The sequence below is a fragment of the Talpa occidentalis genome, unplaced genomic scaffold (assembly GCF_014898055.3).
Source record: "Talpa occidentalis isolate TD23 unplaced genomic scaffold, MPIMG_talOcc4v2.1 talOcc4.15, whole genome shotgun sequence".
NCBI classification, from domain to species: Eukaryota; Metazoa; Chordata; class Mammalia; order Eulipotyphla; family Talpidae; genus Talpa; species Talpa occidentalis.
The window spans coordinates 48,241,322-48,260,157 of record NW_023601543.1 but is presented as its reverse complement, the minus strand read 5'-3'; the positions used below and the strand labels follow the sequence as shown (position 1 = coordinate 48,260,157).

General features: G+C 43.8%; 1 protein-coding gene across 1 annotated transcript in view; it reads right to left on the bottom strand.

Annotated features, from left to right (window-relative positions):
- OPHN1 (oligophrenin 1) overlaps positions 1–2,399 on the bottom strand; it is a 414,559-nt gene extending 412,160 nt beyond the window's left edge. The window contains exons 1-2 of the mRNA XM_054695894.1: positions 1,631–2,399; positions 1,330–1,487 (exon numbers count right to left, since the gene is read on the bottom strand). Coding sequence (XP_054551869.1) covers positions 1,330–1,483 — 154 coding nt within the window. The 5' untranslated portion in view covers positions 1,484–1,487; positions 1,631–2,399. The remainder of the gene's footprint in view (positions 1–1,329; positions 1,488–1,630) is intronic.
- Between the last annotated feature and the right edge of the window lie 16,437 nt (positions 2,400–18,836).

Here is an 18,836-nt window from a genome sequence, read left to right as displayed (position 1 = left end):
AGGATCAGCATTTCAAACATCCCATCATTAAGTTGCCACCAAGAATTTACTCTGTTGACGCCACAACAGGACAAACCATTAAGTGATCAAACTCAATCAAATGACTGGCAGGAACTTGAACAATTTATTTATTATGATCAAAGTGGGCAGACAACAGGTGCAGGGAAAGCACAGACTCCAATGGACCAAATCAGAAGAGCTGCACAGCCAACACCAGTAACAGCTGGTAGCAGTTACCACTGATTTGCCACTTTCAAGCCTTTTGCCCTGCTCTTAGTTGGCTGCATCTGCCTTATGAAGGTCCCCACACTTTACCTAGATACAGTATTTTGGGGACAAATCCAGTCAGAACAAAGTTTTAAGCCTACGGGACATATTTGCCAGTGACTGTGACTTTATTTTTCACAATCATCTTTCAGCCAAGAAGAGGAAAATTTAACGATCACTCCACCCAATTGCTATCATCCATTCTTCTGGGTATATACTTGAGCACAAAGGGTTGGCTTGCCTGAACTCTTGTTCAGGATGTTTATTATTCTTTCTCTTACTCCAAGCCTTCTGCCAAGTAGCAGAAATAAAAACTCCACACACAGTGGGGAAGGTGTGGGGAGGGTGCCACAGCTGTCAGTTGAGACCACTAGGAAAATCAAACTTAGGTGAGGTTCTTTCCAGCCCAGTGGCTTCCAACCCTATCCTTATATGTTGCTCCCTGGGAGCTGGTTTCTTTGTGCCAGGGGACTAGACAAGTCTCTTCCATCCTCAAGCTGAAGTCAGTGACATGTGAGCCCATCCAATAATTCTGAGCATAGACAGATCTTAACTTAAACCACTGGGGTGAAGGTGTTTTCCTCAGAAAAGAATTTGCCAGGGGGCATTTTTATTTACTGTCCCCACACTTATCTGTAGCAACAAGAAGCCTGGATAAAACCATTACTTAGGCTGCTTAGTCTCCAGTTCTGTAGGAGGTGCTGGGGCATTTCCTTAGTCAGCTTGGATGCCCTCACACCCCAGACAAGGGAGCCAAACATGTCCGACAGCACAGGTCGGTACGAAGGAACCCTTTGCTAAGTAAGAGTACTTTCAGAGCAAGAGGGGCCCTGGCACAGCTACAGATGCTCTCTTATAAGGTCAAAGTCACTAAAGGAAAAGGCCGAAAGTTCTGCTGTAGCCAGTACTTCCACTGATCCCACTTCCCATGTGCCCATAAACCCATTCTCTCCTCAGACCTGAGGAATCACCATGAATCCTCCTTTCCCTCTGCGGTGTGTAAGAGATTCAAGGCCAGAGCCACAGGCTTAGGAAAACAGCTAATGGAAACCTTCCACTTACTTCTCATTGCACCGATAAGCGCGTTGCCGTCTTTGATCACGTCTTTGATGAATTTATTAGTCCTCTCCAGCTCCTGTTCATAACACTTGAGCCTCTCGCGGAAATCAGGGCTGTCCAAATAGCAGTCGCTGAACTCCAACGGGGGATGCCCCATGGTTCTGATGGCGGTAGGTTGGAGGAAGAAAGGAAAGACACAAAGACCAAGAGCATCAGTGGCACTCTAGGGGGAGTAGAAGGGATGGACCGAGTGCAGGTCCAGCTGAAGAAGCTCGGAACCCCCCGCCCTTTGGAGGACAAGTACCTATTCGGAAGAGATTCCTGGGGAGAGCTGGTTGGTCTGCACCGGAAACGGGTGGCCCAGCGATGGCTTCAGTGGCAGGAAGGGCGAACAAACGCGGTAGAATCCCTGCGGGGTGCTGCCTAGCAAGCAGCATGCCCCCTAGGCATCGTCTCCTTTGGCCAGCAGCAGAAACCGTGGCACAGCCAGCCTCCGGAGATCCGTAGAACCCCTCCTGAGCTATTGCAAAAGTAACACTTCGCCCGCCCAGAGTGTGGGCGGAGGTGAACGCCAATCAGGGCCGCCTCCCCTGCGCTCCCGGCTCCCGAGCTTGCCCAAGATTTCCTTTGCCCAGCTCGCCGGCCACCCTGACTGCACCGTCCCCTCCCCCTTCTTAAAGCCAGCGCTTCTGCCCAGCGGATCCCATAACGCCCAGCCCGAGCGCCCCGGCTCCTTCCTCAGCCGCCTGCTTTAACGCTCGAGTTTCGTTACCAGAGTCCCGCGGCTCCCAGGACTTCTTCCTGGCCGGAGGAGCGGGCCTAGTGGCCTGTTAGGCGCCGGAAGGGTTAAGACCCGAGGGCGCTGAAACGTCGCCTTCCCCCTTAGACAACCCAGCGGGAAGAAAAGGGCGAGAGCGCGACGCACAATAGTTGTGGTAGCCTAACGTTTCCCTGCGGAAACTGGGGAGCAATCAGCGCCCTAGGACTCCATCTGGAAAGCGTGGCGGCCTGGGAGATGTAGTCTTTCTGCTTTCATGCCCCATGACTCCTCCCTGTGATCGCCCCACTATGCCGCCGGGCCTGCCGTTCCCAGAAAGGCAGCACCGTCTGGCCCAGGCTTACCTCCAGGGGGCAGGTGCGCCACGCTGGACTCTGCATGGAAATTTTCCCAACACTGGAGCTAGGAGGAAGGAAATGAGTGGAGGATGCCCTCTCTCACTTTCATTACTCGGCCGGATTGTTTATTCTTTTTCCTTCCTCTTTATCAGCCTCCCTCTGACCCACTGACTTCTTTTCCTCTTCATGCTCCATTTCTCCTAACGCTCTAATTCTCCTAGGCCTGAAGGACTGACTCCAACAAATAGTTTAGGATCTATATGTTGGTGTTGGAACCCTTTTCCAAAGACAGGGAGAGGTAATTTGGGGTTCACTTTTCTCTAATAGGACCTCAGGGCATGGTATTTTTGTAATGTAACTCATTGCCCAGGCCATTAATGAAAGCACATGATTTTCCACGTTTCAGCGGAAAATCCAAAAAGAGGATGTTACCAATTGTCTTGCAGCTTACCTAAGAGGCCTCTTATCCATTATCCACTGTAGGTGGACTGGGTCTACTCTTACTGGCAGCTGCCCTGGAAGGAAGAATAGACACTGGGTAAACTGAAAAAGTGTGTACATAGGCAAACAATCCTTTTGGATTTTGGAGAAGTGTTTATACTGCCCTGTGATGAAAGCCCAAGAGGAGCCAGAACTGAAGGGGATTGTAAATAGAGTGATGATGTCTAACCAAGCTGTATTTCTGCCCTATTTCTGCTGTAACAAATGTCCACAAACTTGGTGATTTAAAGTAACCCAAATTTATTATCTTACAGTTCTGGAGGTCACACATCAGAAATGGGCCTCACTGAGCCAAAGTCAAGATGTCACCAGGCCTGTGTTCCTTTCTTGAGTCTCTAGGAAAGAATCTACTTCTTTATGTTTTCCTGCTTCTAGAAGCCATTCACATCAAAGCATTGCACAGGCCACTGATGAAAGCATATGATTTTCCATGTTTCAGGGGAAAACTTAAAAAGAGGGTGTTATTCTTTGCCTTGCAGCTTACCTTAGAAGCTTCTTGTCCATTATCCATTGTAGGAACCTTCAAAGACCCTAATGGTAGATGCTTTTCTCTCACTGTACCACTCTGACACTAATTCTCCTGTCTTTCACTTCTAAGGAACTACTGAATAACCCAGGATAATCTCTCTATATCAAGATCCTTAAATCATATCTGCAAAGTCCCTTTTGACATGTGTGGTAACATGTTCACATGTTCCAGGGCTTAGGAGAGGAACATCTTGAGATCATTCTTCTACCTTACCACAGGACCTATAATCAGGTTAGTTTCTTTATTACACCCATTTAAAGATGAGATAGCCGAGTCACAGAAGGTTAAATGACTTGTCTTTACACACAGCCAGTTAGGTGTCAGTGCTTGAGCTTGAGCCTAACATCCTCTGAAAATTAATACCTTCCCAATAAACAGGGAAGGATCTTATTTCTTGCTCTTTTTCCTTTATCTCTTTATATTTCCTTTGTCTTTATTTCCTAATCTTTTGTTTTATGAGACTATGTTCAAAATGGGCTTTAAAACCACCCATGTAGGTACCAAAGTGGCCAATTAATTGGTTTATGGTCCTTCATAACAAGTGTCCCAATACCATTCATTCACTCATTCAACAAGCGTTTATTGAACACCTGTTATATGTCTGGACTTGTAGCGCCTACACTTGTATTTTCATCACTGTGAACATTACCATTGACATTACTGATGTCAGTTACAAATCATGTTTTTTTTTTAACTTCCTATACTCAGTGCTTTACAGTTGTCTGTTATTTTTTTACACAATGAAACTAAAATACCAAGGAAAACAAATTCCCTTGGCCAAATAGCAAAGAAGAAAAAGGGTTTAATATTAAAACTTAGTCTTTTAGGTAATTGCTGCATTAATTTTACCGTAAATGCTTTGCACACATTGTACTTAACCCTGAAGAACCCCATAGGATTTAGATCTTTAAATTTTTATTCCTATTGCTCCTAAAAGAATTCATAATTCTCAAAAAGCTACAATCTCTCACTTTTTTATTTGTTTTCAAGTACTGATTGATTTTATTACACACTAAGGTTAATTGACAGGCTTCTGGAGCTTATCTGGCTAATGATGAACAGCTGCAATAGATTGCACTCCCCTCGCTTTCATCCCCATCATCTTGACTGAGCAGCACCCAAACAAACACTCACACAATCGGACAGTCATGATAAGTGCTCAAACATATTAGCTGTTGTTTTTCCTCTCACACATTTTTAATTGTATTATTTTGTATTGAGGTGACAAAGTTATAAAACACTGTAGATGATTGTAGGGGCAGGAAGGGTCACAGTGCAGGCTTTCTGATCCAGCACACTGGGTAAAGGAGTCCTGGAACCCTCAGTGGCTTTTGCAGGCTTTTATTGGGATTCTCCAGGCATATGGCAGGCAGGGGTGCTGGGGGGCCGGGAGGCTGGCAGTCCTCCCAGCCCCCAGCAAGTCTTCACTCTATCTGGGCTCTCCGGCTTTCTTTCTGCTTCTTTGCTGCTTCTTTCTTGGCTTCCCTTCTTCTGCTGGCATCCCCGTGATGCCATCCTTAAAACCCCAGTCTCAGCCCAGGTGAATCCCATCTACATATGCTCACACCCTACTCCAGGTGCCCGCCATCAGGCATGCATTCAGGACCGTCATCTATCCTAATGGCAGGAGGGCAGAAAAGCCTGATACTTTTTACCTTACTCTACAATCCACCACCTCAGGGTTTTCTGCCAGACAGTCTATACAAGTCATATACATTTCTCTTCGCAAATATGAACACTGCAGCCATGGACAACAAAAGTAAAACAGTATACATCACAATAAAACAATATAACAAAATACAACAGAACAAAATAAGTCCAGGCAGGGCACCAACCTAGTGGCAAAAGGCAATTATTGGCTGTAGGGTAAAGAAAATATCAGGCTTTTCTGCCCTTCTGCCATCAGGATGGATGATGGATCCTTGTCCTGAATGCATGCCTGATGGCGGGCACCTGGAATAGGGTGTGGGCATAGGTATATGGGATTCAGCTGAGCTAAGACTGTGCTTTTAAGGGCGGCGTCACGGGGACGCCAGCAGCAGCAGTAGCAGCAGAAGCCGAAAGAGAAGCCGAGAAGCAGCAGAACGAACGCTAGAGAGCCCAGATAGAGTGAAGACTTGCTGGGGGCTGGGAGGCCTGCCAGCCCCCCAGCCAGCACCACTGCCTGCCATATGCCTGGTGAACCCCAAATAAAAAACCTGCAAAACTACTGAGGACTCTGACTCCTCCTTTACCTGGTCTGCATGGGATCAGAGAACCTGCACTGTGACCTTCTTGCCCCTACATTGGCACCACAAGATAATCCACCAAATCTGCTGCAGAAGGCACTGCTCATGCGAGGGAGGGGAACCACTCACGGCATCTACCGTCAGACACTGGGAGCCGTCAGGCTTCCTGGCCTTCTCTGGCTGTGGTCTCAGCCACACACGGCATCTACCCCAATATGCATTCACTCTGGGATTGGCGATTCTATACTGTTGGGGGCAATCGCCAACCCTCAGGGTTTCTGTCTGCAGTTGCTCCAACACTCGGCTTTCATAGCCACCAATGTAACACACAGACCCCTGCACTCAGGCCAACTCATTGCACAAGGACATGGGTCGAGGATCCAAACTCCACATGCGGCCTCTCTTGGGTCCCCTCTTCGGCTTGGGCTCTACCCCAAGCCACGTTCCCCACCCGTCCCCCAAGGACGGGTTCCTCAGATCCTCACCCTCACTCGAGAACGAGCAGGGCATCACCCACAGGTGATTTTACGAGACTCACTGGCCTTCCTCAGCTTACTTAGTGCTTAACAGCCACTCAGGGCTTCCCAAACTTAGCATCAGTACCAGCTTTTGCCTTCTCAGTTGGCTTTTCTCCTCAGCCTAGCTGCTGGGCATACACAGGGTGCTTTTGGCCACCAAGGCACACTGGCCACCCCCAGATTCCCATCTCCAGGGGTTTACAAACGAAACTGTTCCACCCCCAGGATCCCAAAACATATCAACCTGCAATGTCCACCACCTTCTGGCAGGATTGTCAGTCCAACTCCATTTGTCCAAGTCCATCAGTCCCAAGTCCATAGGCTTCTTCCTTGGGTCAGCACTGTCGAGCTTTGAATTGTGGTCCTCTTTCATTCCCCAATGATTATGCTGCCTCGGCGGTCTTGGGCTGGTCCTCTCGGGTGTCTCCTGCAGGCGAGGTCTCATCCCACAGCTCCAGTACCTTGTCCACCTCCTGTGCTGCCATGACGCCTCCAGTGCTGTCACAGGCTCAGTCTGCTACTCCTAAGGTCTTCGGAGGGCTCCATGCCCATCTGCATGGATCATCTTGCCGACTTATGCCAATTGTAAGGGCAGGAATGGACACTGAGCAGGTTTTCTGATCTAGCAGACTGGGTAAAGGAGGAGTCAGAGTCCTCAGTGGCTTTTGCAGGTTTTTTATTTAGGTTACCAGGTACATGGCAGGCAGGGGGGCTGGCAGGCTGGCAGGCTTCCTGGCCTTCTCTGCATGCCAGCCCCCAGCAAGTCTTCACTCTGGAAGCCTGCCAGCCTCCCAGCCCCCAGCAAGTCTTCACTCTGGACTCTCTGACCTTCTTTCACATTCTCTCTGCTTTCCTGCTTCTCCTTCTTTCTCTGCTTCTTCTGCTCGCGTCCCTGTGATGCTGCCCCCATAAACTCTGTCTCAGCCCAGGTGAATCCCATCTACATATGCCCACACCCCTACTCCAGGTGCCCGCCATCAGGCATGCATTCAGGACCGCAGGGTTTCGTCATCTATCCTAATGGCAGGAGGGCAGAAAAGTTTGATACTTTTTACCTTACCCTACAATGATTTAGGGGTAAAGGTTCACACATATTCACATATATGTTACTACACCACACCCACCACCAAAACACCAAAAATTCACCACCACGACCCACTTAGCCTCCACCCTCCTTTGTGTCCCACCCTACTATCCACTATTAAGTAGCCTCAGTTCAGCAGTTGTAGTTCTAGGATTTGTTTTGGTTTAGTTTTGTCAGTTTCCTTTGGTCTGTTTGTTTATATTACACATGAGTGAAATTTTCTGTTATAGTTCTTTATTCTGATCTGTTTTACTTAGCATAATCCCCTCCAGTTCCATCCAAGTCAAAAATGGCAAGATTTCATTTTTTTAATAGCAAGTAATATTCCACTGATTGGTGAATAATATTCCATTATGGATATATCACATCTTTTAATCCTCTCTGTCCATGGACACAGATTGTTTCCATAACTTCTCTTTTGTAAATAGTGCTGCAGTGAACACAGGTGTCCATATATCCCTTTGAATTAGTGTTTTGGCATTCTTTAGGTAGATACCTAGGAGTGCAATTGCTGCATCATATAGTAGATATACTTAAATATTTTGAAAAACCTCCATACTGTTTCACATAGATCCTAGACTAGTGTACATTTCCACAAATAGCATATGAAGGTACCTTTTTCTCCACATCCTCCCCAACACTTGTTGTTTCTGGTCTTTTTGATATGGGCCATTCTCACAGGTATGAGGTGTGTAGAGTCAGGAATAGACAAGGTGCAGGTTTTCTGATCCCATGCAGACCGGGTAAAGGAGGAGTCAGAGTCTTCAGTAGTTTTGCAGGTTTTTTTATTTGGGATTCACCAGGCAGATGGCAGGCAGGGGTGCTGGCTGGGAGGCCAGCAAGTCTTCACTCTATCTGAGGTTTCTGGAGTTCGTTCTGCTGCTTCTCGGCTTCAGCTTCTACTGCTGCTGCTGCTGCTACTCGCGTCCCCGTGACGCCGCCCTTAAAAGCACAGTCTTAGCTCAGCTGAATCCCATATACCTATGCCCACACCCTATTCCAGGTGCCCGCCATCAGGCATGCATTCAGGACAAGGATCCATCATCCATCCTGATGGCGGAAGGGCAGAAAAGCCTGATATTTTCTTTACCCTGCAGTCCACCCCCTCAGGGTTTTCTGCCATACAGTCTATACATATATATACAATTTTCTAAGCAAACAAACAATGCAGCCATGGCCCACAAAAGCAAATACATCAAATATAACAAAATACAATGTAACAAAATACAACAGAACACAAATAAGTCCAGGCAGGGCCCCAACCTAGTGCAAAAGACAATTATTGGTACCAGCAGATGAGCCACCAAATCTACTGCCGAAGGCACTGCTCATACGAGGGAGGGGAACCACTCACGGCATCTACTGTAACACACCAGGAGCCATCAGGCTTCCTGCCTTCTCTGGCTGTAGTCTCTGCTACAAGCCACACATAACATTCCACCCCCAGGATGCACTAGCTCTGGATTGGCAATTTTATTCTGTTGGGGTAATCGCCAACCCTTAGGGTTTCTGTCTGCAGTCGCTCCAACACTCAGCCTTCATAGCCACCCATGCGACTCGCAGACCCCTGCACTCAAGCCAACCCACTGCACGAGCACATGGGTCGGGATCCAAACTCTGCCTTCGGCTTGGGCTCCACCCCAAGCCACGTTCCCCACCCGTACCCCAGGACAGGTTCCTCAGCTCCTCACCTCACTCAAGAATGAGCAGGGCATCACCCGCAGGTGATTTTACGAGACTCACAGGTCTTCAGCATACTCAGGCTGCTTAACAGCCGCTTAGGGCTTCTCAACTTAGCATCAGCACGAGCTTTTGCCTTCTCAGTTGGCTTTTCTCCTCCACCTAGCTGCTGGGCATGCACAGGCTGCTTTTGGCCATCAAGGCCCACTGGCCACCCCCAGATTCTCAAAAAAAAAAAAACATATCCTGCCAAGGTCCTCCGCCTTCTGGCGGGATTGTCAGTCCAAGTTTATCAGTCCATGTCCATTGGCCTCTCCCTGTGTCAGCAGCGGCCTGCTACCTCAGGGGTCATGGCTGGTCCTTTCTGGTGTCGTTGGCTGGTCCTTTCTGGTGTCGTTGGCTGTCCTTTTCCGGTGTCGTTGCCTGGTCCTCTCGGGCGTCTCCTCCATGCGAGGTCTCGTCCCACAGCTCCGGACCGTATCCACCTTCTGTGCGCCATGGCGCCTCCAGCGTCATCACAGGCAAACAGTCTGTTCTCCTTAGTCCCTTCAGGTCTTCGGAGGGCTCCAATACCCATCTGCATGGATCTTGCCCACTTACGCCAATTGTAGGGGCCGGAATAGACAAGGTGCAGGTTTTCTGATCCCATGCAGACCGGGTAAAGGAGGAGTCAGAGTCTTCAGTAGTTTTGCAGGTTTTTTATTTGGGTTCACCAGGCATATGGCAGGCAGGGGTGCTGGCTGGGGGCTGGGAGGCTGGCAGGCCTCCCAGCCCCCAGCAAGTCTTCACTCTATCTGAGCTCTCTGGAGTTCATTCTGCTGCTTCTCGGCTTCTCTTTCGGCTTCGGCTTCTACTGCTGCTGCTGCTGCTATTGGCGTCCCGTGACACCGCCCTTAAAAAAAGCACAGTCTTAGCTCAACTGAATCCCATCTACCTATGCCCACACCCTATTCCAGGTGCCCGCCATCAGGCATGCATTCAGGACAAGATCCATCATCTATCCTGATGGCGGAAGGGCAGAAAAGCCTGATATTTTCTTTACCCTACAAGGTGGTATCTCACTGTGGTTTTAATTGTATTTCCCTGATTATAAGTGGTGATGAGCCTTTTTTTTTCATGTGCCTGTTGGCCATCTGTATGTTTTCTTTGAAGAGATTTCTCATTTTGCTTTTCTACCCGTAGCAGCAGGAAGCCACAGGGCAGGATCTCTATGATCTGAGCAGACGGGGTAAGGGAGGAGTCCTGAAGACCTCAGTTGCTTTTTCAGGCTTTTACTTAACCAGGTACATGGCAGGCAGGTGTGCCAGGGGCAGGGGGTGCCGGGGACAGGGGGTGTCGGGAGGCTGGCAGGCCTCCCAGCCCTCAGCAAGTCTTCACTCTCTCTGGCTCTCCCACGTTCTGTCATGGTCTTTTTTTCTCTGATCCTTTCACTCTGCTGGCATCCACCTGATGCTGCTCTTATAGGCCCAGTCTTTCAGCCCAGGTGTACCCACCTACCCATGCCCACACCCTACTCCAGGTGTCCGCGATCAGGCATGCATTCAGGACCACAGGATTCATCATTAATCCTAATGGCAGGAGGACAGAAAAGCCTGATACTTTACTTACCCTACACTACCCATTTTCTAATTCGTTGTTTTTTTTTTTTTTTCTTGTTGACGTGCATGAGTTCCTGTAGGGCTTCCACATAAGCCCTTTGTGGATCTATAATGTGCAAATATTTTCTCCCATTTGATAAGTGTAGGGGCAGGAATGGCCACAGTGCAGGTTTTCCGATCCAGTAGATGGGGTAAAGGAGGAGTCCTGGAGCCCTCAGTGGCTTTTGCAGGCTTTTATTGGGATTTACTGGGTACATGGCAGGTAGGGGGGCCTACCTGCCTCCCGGCCCCCAGCAAGTCTTCACTCCATCTGGGCTCTCCGACATTTTCTCGTGGCCTGGCTTCTCTGCTCTCTGTGGTTCTCTCTCTCTCTCTCGGCTTCTGCTGGCTTCCCCGTGACGCAGCCCTTAAAAAGCCCAGTCTTAGCCCAGGTGAATCTCATCTACCTATGCCCACACCCTACTCCAGGTGCCCACAATCAGGCATGCATTCAGGACCGCAAGGATCCGTCATCTATCCTGATAGCGGGAGGCAGAAAAGCCTGACATTTTTTCCTTCCCTACAGTAAGACATCTTCATTTTAATGATAGTTTATTTTGCTGTGCAGAAGTTTTTAGTTTATGTAGTCTCAAATTTTTTATTTTGCTTCTGTTTCCCTTGTCACTGAAATCAAGTCCCCAAAGATATATCTAAAGGTACTGTTGTGAACTACTTTGCCTATATCTTCTTATGTGTTATGTTTTCAGGACTTGCATCCAAGTGTTTAAACCATTTTGTGTTTTTTTTTTTATGTATGGTGTGACATGATGGCCTAGTTTTGTTCGTTTGATTGTGGCTGTCCCATTCTCCCAACACCATTTGTTGAAGAGACTTTCCTTTTTCCAGTGTATATCTTGACAACTTTGTTGTAAAATAGCTATCCACATAAGTGTCCACAGTTTTTTACATTGTGTTAAAAATATCACAAAGGTGTCATTTCTAGCAATAGTATAGGGATTGGCAATTTAAAATAAAACTCCTATATCATACTTTAAAAGATATTTATTGGATCCTAAATACCAAAGCAATTTGGTGCCCTCTCCACCATCAAATGTTAAATACAAAGCCAAAAAGTGAAGAAAGCTTTTCTTTAACCCTTAAAAATCTGCATTGTTCCTTTTATTCTCCTCAAATTCAAATAACCATTGCATTCTCCCTATGGAAATGTTCTATAACACCTATATGGGCCCCCCTGGTAGTGGAAGGGGTTGAGCACAGCACTGTGAAGCTATCCACAGCCTCTGCAGCATGACTTCAACCCCCAGGCAGCCAGAGCTGCTACATGGTGCAGGAGACCTCTCCTGTCTCGCCCACTGCTACCCTGTTTCAGTCAGTCTACCTGTTCTGTTCCCCACTCTGCCTATGGTGAATCCTCTCACCCCCCACACCTCTGGCCTTTACCCCAGTCTTGTATGCATAAATAAATAAATCTTAAAAAAAAAACAACACCTTTATATTCTGGTAGATATCCTGAAGTGTATCCCTATGCCTTCTTTTTTTTTAATTTGAATTACTATTGTAATACATCCTTGTTAATATTTTGACGGTATAGGATTACTCCTGTCAGGTGTGGTCACCATACCCCTATGCTTTCTTTTAAGTATTTCATGGTTTCAGTTCTTATAGGCAAATCTTTAATCCATTTGGAATTATTTTTTGTGTATGGGGTTAAGTATATAGATCTAGTTTAATAGTTTTATCTTATTTATATTTAAGATTTATTTATTTATGCATAGAAGAACTGGGCTGTAAGTCAGAGGTGTGAGGCCAGAGGTGTGGGGGGTGAGAGGATACACAAGAGACACGAGTGGGAGCAGAACAGGTGGATCTACTGAAATACACTGCTGAGAGAGCAGTGGGCAGACAGGAGAGGTCTGCTGCGCCATGTGGGTCAGCTCCCTGGCTGGGGATCAAACTGAGACCATAGTGGTGATAGCGCTGAGCCTTAACCCACAGGCCGCCAGGGTGGCCCTAGTTTAATTTTCAATGAGGCTATCCATGTTTCTCAGCATCAGTTTTAAAAGAGGCTTTCCTTTCTCTGTTGTATGGTCATGGCTCCTTTGTCAGAGATTAACTGTCCATATTTCTGTGGGTTCATCTTCCGGACGTTCTATTTTATTCTATCACTCTGTGTTTATGTTTTCATTCCAATACCGTACTAGTTTGATTATGTTGCTACTGTAGCTACTGTAGTGAAAATGCAATTCCAAGGCAAGGGAAACAAAAACAACAATAAACAAGTAGGACTATATCAAACTCTATGTTCATAGCAGCATTGTCCACAATTTCCAAATCCTAGAAACAATTGAAATATCCATTGATAGACAACTGTATAAAGAAATTGTGGAATATATACTCAATGGAAAACTATACACCTATGAAAAGGATGAAATAATGGCTGTTAGGTAAAATGGATGAACTCTAAGTTGATTATGTCAGAAAGTGAAAGATATCAGATGGTTTCACTTATCTGTGAAATATATAAAAACAAAAAATATATACTGGCAAATACGTAAAATTATTTTAGACTTAGTGGAAAAATACACTGGTTACCAGAGGAACATGGGGAGTGAGGAGATGATAGAGGAAGGAAAGAGGCAGAGCATTGGCATAGGGTTTTGATGGTAGGTAGGTGAAGTGTGTACCTATGGAGGAGTAAAAATGTAACCCAAAGTTATGTAGTCAGCAAAACAGCTGACAAATTTAATTACAAAAATTAAATTTTTTTGAAAATTAAATTCAAATTTAATTTTTAATTAAATTTGTAAGTTTCTCTTGACTTTCTCTGCAACAATAATGCCAAAAAAAAGAAGCAGAATTATTTTTATTTCCTTATCACCTTAAAACTCTATGTATAAAAAGTCTTCTGGATTGAATATAATTGCAATTATGATACATACACATTGAAATTAGCATAAAATATACATTTTTATTATTATACCTAAAAATCAAAAATTTATTGAAAATACATCTTTTAATTTTGTTTATTTTTTTTGAAATTATTTATTCATTTATTGGAAATGCATCTTTTAGATGGAAGGAAGAAGTAGGTTACAGCATCTTGAGTTAAAGAAGAATCATGGATATCAGTATTTGAAATTGCTGTATTATTTGGCCCAAAGGGTGTGCACCCTGGGTAAAAACCCCATGGTTAAGATTCCTGATATTTGAGAGGTAACCATTCCCTTTGAAAGTCTAGGAATAGAAGATGGGAAAGACAAATAGCAGGTGAGTTCTCAGCAAAGACTTTTAGGAAACAGTACTGAAGTTAGTTGAGGACTTAGAAATTATTTTCCTTTCAGCTTTATTCATAATTACTAAAACTTGGAAGGAACAGATGCAGCTGTCTTTTAGTGGGTGCATGGATAAATAAACGTTGGTACATTCAGATGATGGAATATCATTCAACACCAAAATGAAATGAGCTATCAAGCCATGAAAAGACATTGAAGAAACTTAAATGCAATATTAAGCGTAAGAAGTCCATCTGATAAACCTGCATGTTGTATGATTCCAATTACATAACATTCTGGAAAAGGTAGAACTATTGAAAGAGTTAAAAAAAAAAAAGTCATTGATTGGCAAAGATTTGGGGGAGGCAGAGAGATATAAACAGGAGAGCACAGAGGATTTTTAGGGAAGAGAAACTATTCTGTCTGATACTATAATGGTGGATATAAGCTGTTATACATTTGTCTACCCCACAAAATGTAAAACACCAAGCGTGAACCCTAACAAACTGTGGTCTCTGGATGATATTAATGTCAGTGGAGCTTCATCAGTGGTAACAAACATACTACTCTGGTGCAGGATGTTGATAATGAGAGAAGCTATGGGTGTGTGAGAGTAGGGACATATTGAAAATATCTGTATTGTCCTCTCAAAGTTACTGTGGCCCTAAAACTGTCCTATAGTTGTTTTTTTTTTTTTCAATGTTGGCGGGGGGGGAGGGTAGATTCCATTTCCTCTGTGTTACTTGTATGTCAAGTAACAACTACTCCAGTCATGATACAGGACAGTATCTCTTCCTTGAGAACTCTATCTCAGCTGTGATGCTGTGGAAAGAACACTGACTTTGGAGCAATGCAGATAATACAGACCTGAAGCTGAGTCCAGCTCTACCACTTAGGAAGTCTATGACCCTGAGCAAGTCATATAAACTCTTCTTTAAATAATATCTTCTTGAAATGCAAATGGCCAACAGGCATATGAAAAAATGTTCAAGAACACTTGTAATCAGGGAAATGCAAATCAAAACTACCATGAGATACCATCTCACCCAGTGAGAATGGCACATATTAAAAAAACTAGCAACAACAAATGTTGGCGAGGGTGTGGAAAAAAGGAACTCTCTGCACTGTTGGGTGGGAGTGCAACTGGTTCAACCACTATGGAGAGCTGTGTGGAGATTTCTGGACCTACTAAACATAGAGCTTCCATATGATCCAGCAATTCCACTCCTAGGTATTTACCCAAAGGACACAGAAACACCATCCCAAAGAGCACCTGCACCCCTATGTTTATAGCAGCACTATTTACAATAGCTAAGCTTTGGAAACAACCCAAATGCCCAAAAATAGATGACTGGATCAAGAAGATGTGGTACATATACACCATGGAATATTACTCAGCATTCAAAAAAGATAAAACATGCAATTGCAGCAACATGGATGGCGCTGGAAGGGATCATGCTCAGCGAAATAAGCCAGAAAGAAAAAGAAAAATAACAGATGGTCTCACTCATAGCAGGAATCTAGAAACTTAAATAAGGGACCAGGAAAAGAATAACTATAAGAAAGTGAAAATCCAAATCAACAAAAAACTATGAACCAGAGACACTATATGGGGGGTAGAGGGCGGGAGGAGGGATTGGGGTCAGAATGGGGGGTTGCAATTGTATGGGGAATATAAAAATAAAATTTATTAAAAAAATAATATCTTCTTTATAAATTTTCTAAGGATTAAATATAGATAATGTATGTGCACGTACTTGACACATAATAATTTCTTCTTTTTAATTTCTTTATTTGTTTTAGGTAACAATGGTCTACAGCACTGTATCTGATTCAGAGAAATAGGTTCACACCTTCTCAGATGTGCATCACCGCACCCCACCCACCCTAGAACACCCGTATCCCTTATTGAATACTATTGCCCACCTCACTTTGTTCCCACACTCCCTCCCTCTCTAGTGGACTCAATTCTGCACTCAATTTTAGACTTTGTTTGGGGTTTAGTTCTGTCAGTCCTTTGTTTGATTTTCTACATTCCACATATGAGTGAAATTATCTAGTATTTATCTTTACCCTGTGGTTTATTTAACTTAGCATAATCCCCTCCAATTCCATCCATGTTGTCAAATGGCAGAAGTCCATCTTTTTTTTAATAGCTGAGTAGTATTCCATTGTATATATATACCACATCTTCTTAATCCACTCATCTGTTGTTGGACACTTAGCTTGTTTCCAAAAACTTGGCTAATGTAAATAGTGCTGCAATGAAACATAGGCATGCATATGTAAATGTGGGTTGAATCTATGCTTTTCATTGTTCTTGTTCTGATGATAACACCAGAGGCAGGATTCAGATTGGCACATAGAAAACATTGTTAGAAACACATTACTGGTTCAATAACAACACAACTTGATTCTTGTTCTTTGTGATCATGAGAAAATAAAAAGCCATGCTCAGAGGAATTTATATTTCAACTCTCATAGAAACTCTAGCTTGGTTTGTGGTCTGGTTAAAATACTATCCCAACATTCAGAACACTCTCAAGACCTGCAGCATAGCAACATGGCCAAGACTCCCTTTCAGATTTAAGAATCAGTATCTGAAATCCTAGAGTAAAGTAATTCAGTGCATTATTCCAAAATGGAGTTTAGTACAAATGTAAGTCTTGACACTGTTCAGCTTCGGTCATCCAGTTTGATGTGTCTTATCAGTTTGATGGTTTCTGTCTGTCTGCCTGTCATTTGTTCTGGCATCAGAACCATAACACTTTAACCTAATGCAACCGATCAACCTCCTATAAATTTAAATTACTTTCACAGCTTGAAAAAATATAAAAAGAAAGACAATAAAAAACCAAATTTTATGTATGTTTAGAAAAGGTTCAAAAAAATCAAATAAATATTCAACATTAACTTACTATGCCAGCTTCTGCTTCATCTCTTCCATCTGAGAGTCCATAGTTAACTTCATTAAAATATTTCTTTACAGTGCTTGTTAATCATTTTTTCTTCTCCACAAATAAAAACCTCAAAACTAATTAATTTTTAAGAATGTAAGTGAAACAAAAGCATTTTAAGCACAACAAAAGGCAGTGAATTTGATAGTCTTCTACAGTCATTAAGAGAGATATTAACCTATGTACCTCAATAAGAAGGAATGAAGACCAAAAGAGAGGAAGTGGATAATTAAAAAATGATCTGGAAGTCAGGAGAACTAATTTTCAAATGATATTTTTCTCAGGTTTCAGCAATTTATGAGATGTGTTTTAAAAGGGTTTTATCCTAATAATATGAAGTACTATTTTATAAACCCTACATTTCTTATAAAGAATCCAAAAGAGGGCCTCCCTGGGTGGCACAGGCAGTTGAGCACTGCGCTGTGAAGCTGTCTGCAGCCTCTGCAGCGCCGGTTTGATCCCTGCTGGCCGGTAAGGGTCCCACATGGCAAAGTTCGATCCCTGCCTCGCCTGCTGCTCCCCTCAGCAGTGTATTTGTCAGTCTGCCTGTTCTGTTCCCTGCTCTGTCTTTGGTGAATCCTCTAACCCTCCTGCACATCTGGCCTGTACCCTGGTTCTTGTATAAATAAATAATCTTTTAAAAATAAATAAATAAATAAAATAAATAAATAAATAAATAAATAGAATCCAAAATGTCTTTGTCCTAAAGTATTATGATCCTTCCTGCAAAATAAGAAGAGAAGATACAGAAGTTAACTGGCCTTTATCAGTAATAAAGAGAAACTGGATTGCAGAAAGGTGGGAAATTAGGGGTGGAAAGTGGAGGGAGAGGGCCAGCATAGGCTCATGAGTTTATATAAATTATCTCATTTACCATGCAAAATATCTCTGTAAGGTTCTCATATCACTTTCATTTTCCAGATGAGGCAACTAAACCTCAGAGAAAAACTACCTGGCCAGTGTCACCCAGAAATTAAAGTGATGTACAAGTGATTTAAATCCATGTCTGAATCTGAAACTATATTTAGCCATTGTATTATAATGCCTTCCGGTATAATAATCCTTATCTAATCTCCACTCCTTCCTGCTTATATGATTGGATAAACTTAGTAATGTAATATGGAGGAATCAGAGACATTTAGTGGTAACTGGAGCAAGTGATTTGAAATCAGTTAATATGCATAAAGCCTTCATATTGAACTTCTCTGAAGAGTTAGATGACAGATATGGCTCCCATGCCACATATGCCCAACCCTCTAGAATTTCCATACTTATACTGTTTGGATCATAAGACAAAGTTCATAACAGCTCCTGGCCTCACCACAATATTAGCCTTGCCCTTAGTTCCTGCCTGGCCTAATCCTGTACTAGCATTGGCAACATTCCCAGCCAGTCTTGGCTCTAGTCCATTCTCTGCTTTGACTGGAGTTGGCCTAGTTTTCTTTTCATAGCCAAAGCTAAGATTTAAGGAGCTTTGAGTGAAAAATGGTGAAGGTGAAAGAAGGGAGAATCCTTTTCCATAGTGCTCCATCCATTCAAATTCCATTTTCTTCCTCTTCAAGTCTCCCTTTATGATGTTTCTTGGTTTTTTAAAAAAAGGACATTGATGTATACCTTTTAAAATGTAATCCTTTTAATCTATGTGAGCAAATATCCATCAAATTCTTTAGCTATAGGATTTTACCATTTCACCACACTGTCATATTAGCAGGACTGTATCAATGTTGTCTGTTGGGTAAGGACTAAGGATTTTCTCCTTGCAGCCATTTTTTTATGCCCATTTTCCTTCCCAATTAGTCTCAGTTCAAAAAAAATAACCAAACAGAATCAATTTCAATTCTGAGAGACTTTGTAAGAGTGATGAAAATGTGGCATATTACTTTTTAGCTCCCAATTAAAAGTCAATACCTATCGTACCAGTACAGTCAGCTGAGTTACCCTATTGTTCAGAACTTAGAAGACAGTACGATCTATTGTAGGGTCAGAAATTTCTAACAGTTCCAAGAGGCTCTTACTGAATAGTAGAA